Raw genomic sequence first — 7,102 nt, 5'->3', positions numbered from 1 at the left:
CCGTGAAGCGTTATTGCGACATTCCGTTAAACGAACGGACCAGAAATTAAAGTTAAATTATAGGGTACTGAATAAATATACTTCATTATAATCATAATTTCTGTTCAAGAAAATTTAAAACTCTACTGTGATATGTAAGTTGATGTATATACAATATGTGTACTTATCTCCTGAGATAACACATGAGATAACATATATGACAGTACGATAATAATTTAACATGGCGGGTAGAGAACAGGTAAGTATATGTGTACGCTGTACTTACAAAATAATGAGCCGTTCTTAAAGTGTTTTAACTGGTAGAAATAATAATAATTGAAGCATTTTTTCTATCCTGATGAAAGTGGTCTGTACAGACAATTGCTGAAGTTTTCAAGAGATTTGGGAAACATATCGATGCAGAGCACCATGACAAGGCGTATAGAAAGTACAAAATACTTTGTGATCATGCAAATTACCTGGCAAAGAGAGATTTTGAAACGGTATTTTTTTTTTGAAATGGTATTGATTGTTCATTGACAAAATTGCTATGAAAACAAATAAATGCACTGCTTTGCTTTGTATCTTTAAAAAAAGCAGTATTATGTCGAATGAATTAATTTCATGTTTGTTAAATCTTATTTCATATCTTCATGATAAGCATGAGTATCTGAAGTCCTATTACGAAGAAAATGGCGAAAATTACCCAGCATGCCTCAGTGACGATCAAAAGCAAGCATGCCTTCCTTTATATGATTTTCTGTGTAGTGCAGGAACCATGCTCGATTTGACCAATGTCTGGCCGACCTATGTTTTTCTAGTGGAGGTGTACAATAAACAGAACAAATCTTCGAAAAAATCGGTATAGCAGAAGCAAAGCATGACAATTTATCATTTTACCATCTTTAATACAAGAATCACGTTGATAATATTTTCATTTTTATACTTCTTGCTCAAGGGCCCTCATATCAAACAAACAGACGATTTTATTCCCCATATTTTGCAAAATATGAAATCTTGTATGGATACAGAAACATGGAATGCAGCAGAAACCGAGTACTTTGATCTAATTCAGAGACAAGAACAAATGAAACGTGATCCGGATTTGGTGAGCCAGTTTATAATAAAAGTTATTATTATTTTCAGCGATTAAAAACGACACAATCGTTTTGCTACTGTGTACCACTCTGGACAGCTTTATACATGTATATGACTTTAAACATGAATATATGGTACTTTTAGATTAACATTCATTAATATTTAATTGTCATATTCTAAATAAGTTTTAATCAGATAAATAAAAAAATGTAACTACAAACGGAAAAGAATTAATTAAATTTTTCTTTGTCAAAATCAATTTGTGTTTTAGGCTAGAGAGAAAGAATTGTGGGTTTTAAATGGCGATGTTGCTGCTCAGAAATTTCTAGATAATATTGAATACATGGATAGAGCTCTGTATATAACAATTAAAGAAGCGTTGCAGAGGAACTTAGAAGGAAGTCAAGCTACCTGGTGCCAATATGGATCTCTTCTGCATTCATCAGAGCTTCTGAGGCGGAGTGAAGAACAAAAGGTTAGAATTCAAATTAAAGTAGACATCTTATTGACATTCTATTTTCTGATTATTAATAGATTTATTTGATTTGTTCTGAATTCAGTATGATTGTTTCATGGTTTAATGAAATCAAGTTATTTTATCCGCTGCAGACAAGACGACATGAAAATGAAATTGACGAGTTACGTGAGAAGTTTGAAGAACTGAGAATGCAAAATGAATTAAAATCACAAGAAATCGAGGAACTTACAACAAGGTTTTCTCTTATTTCTAATGTAACGTTATGATCATGTAACCATTATCGAAAGGCAATCTTTGAGTTCAGAATATAAAAAAGACTTCAAACATGAAACAAAACATAGTGTATACCCCTTGTATATGTTGATTTAGGCTAAGTCAAGTTGCCAGTCAGAAAGTGGCGACGGGTAATCCGAACCACACAGATCTCAGTGATTCCAATCGTCCCACTAAAATCGGGGAGAGATTTTCAGAGTTATATGACAACGAATGGACCCATTTGTTTGAAAGTTTACAATCGGAGTTTGAAGATGAAAAAGAAAGAATAATAAAACTTTGTAACTGTGTGCAGGTGCGTATCCTCAGTCTGAATATATCGGTTCTCAATTTGTCTTTGCTTTGTTTGGATTTTTAGTCTTTTCATGTATCATATATCAAATTATTGTTTCCTATATATATAACACTTTATTTTACTAGATGGCATACAAATTTTGTAAAGAGAAAAGCGCAAAACAGCTTGAAGAATTACAAACCTGGACTATAAAGATTATGTCATATTGCCAAAACCAGAAAGAAGTGCGTCTAAGAATAACATCGATTTCAAGAATTACTACATACGTGGGTTTATCCAAAAGTAATGTAACAACTGTGTATAAAATCTTGATTAATCGAAAGATTTCATCAAAACTATATATACTACTACCTCAATCTATTTTGACGTTTGCCTTAAAATTTCATTCAAATATAAGCAATGCTTTTTAAAATATCAAAACAAACACAACGTTGGATCTCGTCTATCGCCGCACAGCAAGAATGCAGCGATTTCGTTATGACGTTTCTCTTCGACACTTATTTTGAATCTAATAGTAAACTTAAAACAAAAGACTTATGGCAAAAGAAGCACGGGTTAGGTTTAAAAGAGATGTAAATGAATTAAAAATGAATGCCGAAAAGTGCCGTTCGGCGAAAGACAAAACTTAACGTTGTGTTTTTCTGAATATTTTTAACAGTATTTTATATAATCGAATGATATTTTCAGGCTAAAATCAAAATTGATAGGTTTATTAGTTTGTCTTCTTTGATAATATCTGATCATTAAAGATTTTATAGCGTTTGCGACCTTACTTTTGGAACAACCCTTGTACTAGCTTCATAACCAGTCTCTATTTTGTCAAGTTACAATAATTTTATTTTGTGATTAATAAAGAACAAGGTATGGTTTTAATACAAATCTTGCCCTGTGTTTTTCTTAAAACTGAAAGTGATGTAAAAAATTAAAACTCAAGCTTTTTGAATCATTGAAATTCCATGCAGAAAGATCAAAAAATCATTTTTCTCGCATGACCTTCTAAATGCTAATTATGACGTCCTAAACTTGTGCATTTTCCCGTATTTTCTTAAAATGTTGCAGAAGACACCAATTTTCAATGAAATTTTCTCTCAGAGAATATTGTCCACAGGCATCGCCCACAAAGATTTTGAGATATGTTCTTTTTCAAAGTATTTTACACAACATATCCGAAAACTAAAGTGGGCGACGGCTGTGGACACTATTTTCTTAAGGAAAATAACCCTTGATATGGGTCATTTTGAGGCTTTTTCTGTTTAAAATAGAGAAATGCATCAAATTAATGACGTCATATTTCCAGAATGGTACTCCTTCATGCCATATTCTTTCCTCATTTATCACAGTCATATACTCAACTAATATTTAAGCCAGTTTCAAAACTTTTTGAAAACATTAAATTTTTAAGGCACAATAAAGCTTAAACCGTACCTTCTTCTTTGTTAAAATATATTTCATGTATTAAAAATTGATATAATCTTCTTCAAGTAGACCAGCGAAAGCAAAGATATCGTTGAGATGAAAAAAGATACTCTTTGTCACTTGTTAGAACTAAGGAAACAGTGTTGTTCAATGTCCCTTCCTAATATCCACCAGGTAAAAGATTTGATTTCGTAATGATGACAGTAATGATGATTTTGATGAGAACTGATGTTATTAGACTGTTACATCTTCATTTCCTGTTTTGCAGATGTTCAAGGAATCGTTTAAGTTTTTAGAAACAAACGACGAAGCCATTTTAAAAGACATTGAAGCATATCTGAAAGCTTGTGTAGAAATCTGTTGGTTTTTGTGTATTCAGGACCCGCCGATGGTTCTTATTATTCCGGAAAAAGGAGAAACCATAGATAAAAAACTGTTTAAGATGTACAAGACTTCCGGAGACACAGTTGACATATGTGTGTGGCCTGCACTCCTTTTAAGTGAAGATGGTAGCGTTGTATGTAAAGGTCATGTTTTACCCCAGAAGTAAACATAACTGGGAACTCTTATCTAACTATAAAAGTTATATAAAATTATAACAAAAATTATATACACTAAAATTATTTGTCTTACCAAAACTTTCTTTTAACACTGTGAATTTTGTTTACTGACAGAATGACGTTAAATGAAAATAAATGATAATTTTTACAGTTTTGAACAATATCCTTTACATAATCTTTGATTTTCTAATGGTGCTTTAAGACACTGTAATTTTATAAACGCATGTCTCATATAGAATAAAATGTTTTGAACATCAAGTGTAGAAAGTATTCTTACAATCAATTTAAAGGCTGTGGTTTACCTTCCTCTCGAAGAAAATGTCGGGATAAAATAAGACTTAGTTTTAAAATAAATCAAGCTTGTAAAAAAAAAAGATGTAAATTACTACATAATGTCCAATGAGGAATGATATGAATGAGGGGAGAAGGACTCCAATTAGAAGCGTGATTCAGAATGATTGGATTTATGATCTTTGTTCCACTAAAAATTTATGGATACCTTCCGTTATATTGCAGAATTTGCATTTTTTAAAAGAGAGGGAAATAAACTTATGCCAATATTTTATGTGAATCTCAACTTTGTGAATTGTTATAATTGGGTATGTAAATGTAAATATGAATTAACATTTGATATATTAATTTGTATTCGTATACCCAGATGGGACATTAAAAAAATGAAAGTGTTTAAAATTTTAATGTCTAAGAAATGTACGAGAGGTATAACGGCCTCCTCAAACCCTCATCTTTTTTTCTCCCCATCATTTATCCCCTTTTTCCCTTACTATTTTCGCTATCAAAGTTAATCTAATTTCCTTCCTTGGTTTTACTTTTCTAAGCGCTTTCATTTTATTTTCTGGATATTCAATCAACTGTTTTTAATATACTAAACCTGAATTAACTCACCCTTGAAATATTTTATTTGATACTAAAATACTGAACAAAATCGATCTTTTTGTATATATACATGTGGTTAATTGCAATTTTTTTTTATCAACATGCAAATTCCAAAAAAAAACAAAACTTTATATTTAGTGTATCCTTTTTTTTCTTAAAAGTTCTTTTCTTAAGGTTACATAACGTAAAGCGGCCGCCCATCCAAGGGTCATTCAGGCTCGCCATTGTTTAACTTGCCTGAAATAGAAGGGAGACTCATCACTAGAAAAGCTAGCTCACTAGCGAGTTTCAAGTTTCAAGTTTTTATTTAAGACAAAAACTCCAACTGGGGTATATGAATACAACTTGAATGATACAACAAAATAACATACAAGCATGAATGAGTGGCACTAATGTTAATTACTATATACATGATTGTATAGTTCAAAACATCAAAGTATAGAAGGCCTCTGCTAGTATTAAATAAATCTATATGATTACACAGTAGTTTTGTTACTATTAATTTATTACTGATAATAAAATTTTGCAAAATTTGGCAAGTCCAAAAATGACTTTAGCGCCCTTACAATTTAACAGGTCATGAAATTTGATAACATTAGGATTAGCATAAAAATATTTGGAACAAGTTTTTTTTTGTTCTCTTTTGAAAAAAGCACATTCTAAAATATAGTGGAATTCCTCCTTTCAGTAAATTGTTACAGGAATAAAGATCACAAATTCGATCATCTCTGTCAACACCCCAAAAGCGACCTTTCTCAGTCTACTGGAAAGCTGTGATTCATAAATCTAAATTTACATAAGGCTTTTCTCAAATCCTTTGGAAGATAAAAAAAATATTTTGCAATACAATTAATGTTCTAATTTAAATAACCTATAATAAAGGGTATTTGACATATCAAAAATACTGGCATACAAATTCTGCTTAAATTGATCGATTAATCTAGTTTTTACCAATTTTGACACCAACATTTTCTTTGGAGAATACTGTTGTAACCATAACTCGGACGAGGCAGTGTACTGTTCGCTGCAGTTACAAGAGTTGTCGTTATTTAAATTCAGGAACGACAAATATTTTGTAAACTGGTTGTTTTAGATGCAGTATTGTGTAAAAAGATTTTAAGTTCGTTTTAACACAAGGAAAAGTAAGTATTGCAATTCAAACTATTGGCGATGTTATTCTAATTTTAGTGCATAAAAAATTACGTGAATGAAACACTGATATCTACCTTTCTACTTTCGGTTTTAAACAAACAGTACTGAATTATTTTTAAAAAAGATGGTCAAATTGGAAAACTTATGCTTAGCATAGGAGGTGTTATATAATTAATTAAGCATTGCAAACATGTAGATACAGGTATACCTGCATGTTTATCCCTCGGCCTCTTCCGTATACATGTGTGTATCGTGTGTATACATAGGTGAGTGTGTTTGTGTATTTATGTGTTTGCTATGTATAAAAAAAAATCTACAGTTAAAAAAAATACATATATGGCGATTCGTCCTAATTAAACTGAATAAAGAAACGGCAATTTTTTTTTTACTAAACAGAAGATATGTCAGATTATTTATAGATACATTTAAATGTAAGTAGGACATACGCCGTTTAAATTCCATTTATACCAGTAACTTTACATGGTCCTTGATTCTAAACAGCTTTTGCTCGTCCGATAAAATGGTTAACACGTTTTCTCTTTCTGAAATTGTGAATAAACTTGTCTAAATATGTCTGCAAGTGAAAGCAAAAGAACAAAAGCGAAGGTTAGTATAGTTTGCCTGAGTTTATAAAACTGATTGTTTACACGATATTTTAATGTTGTATTTGTCTAAAATATTTATCTAATATCTAAGATACAAGATGGAAGGAAGAACGTAGTATTATCACAGAGTTTTCGATGATGATATCAGAGTTTTTCCTGCATCTTTTTTCAGTATATATACTGCATGTACTACTGGGTAGTATATATTTACTACTTTCACTTTGAAACCCTTCAAATTTCACAAACTTGAAATATTAGAACTACAATTAAAAGCTCACGGTTGAATTCTATTATAAATAACATTTATGGTGTGATGCCTTTGAATTTTAGTCTTGGGAATATTGTTTCAATT

At 31.0% G+C, this 7,102-nt stretch overlaps 1 protein-coding gene across 1 annotated transcript; it reads left to right on the top strand.

Moving 5' to 3' along the window:
• Positions 1-220: 220 nt before the first annotated feature.
• On the top strand, positions 221-4,089 carry LOC133193105 (uncharacterized). The gene is made up of 11 exons (XM_061329080.1): positions 221-238; positions 357-482; positions 641-841; positions 938-1,087; positions 1,349-1,552; positions 1,687-1,790; positions 1,925-2,123; positions 2,249-2,490; positions 2,811-2,838; positions 3,609-3,713; positions 3,808-4,089. Exons 1-11 carry the CDS (start codon positions 221-223, stop codon positions 4,087-4,089), a joined length of 1,659 nt encoding a protein of 552 aa, XP_061185064.1.
• The last annotated feature ends 3,013 nt before the right edge of the window (positions 4,090-7,102 follow it).

The sequence above is a fragment of the Saccostrea echinata genome, unplaced genomic scaffold (assembly GCF_033153115.1).
Source record: "Saccostrea echinata isolate AGI-Se365-2 ecotype Australia unplaced genomic scaffold, CSIRO_AGI_Sech_v1 ptg000027l, whole genome shotgun sequence".
Classification (NCBI taxonomy): Eukaryota; Metazoa; Mollusca; class Bivalvia; order Ostreida; family Ostreidae; genus Saccostrea; species Saccostrea echinata.
This window is presented reverse-complemented; position numbering and strand designations above follow the sequence as displayed.

Coding starts and splice junctions, on each gene's coding strand:
- LOC133193105 (XM_061329080.1), top strand. Junction 483..640: donor CAAAGAGAGATTTTGAAACG/GTATTTTTTTTT, acceptor CTTCATGATAAG/CATGAGTATCTGAAGTCCTA. Junction 1,791..1,924: donor ATCGAGGAACTTACAACAAG/GTTTTCTCTTAT, acceptor ATGTTGATTTAG/GCTAAGTCAAGTTGCCAGTC.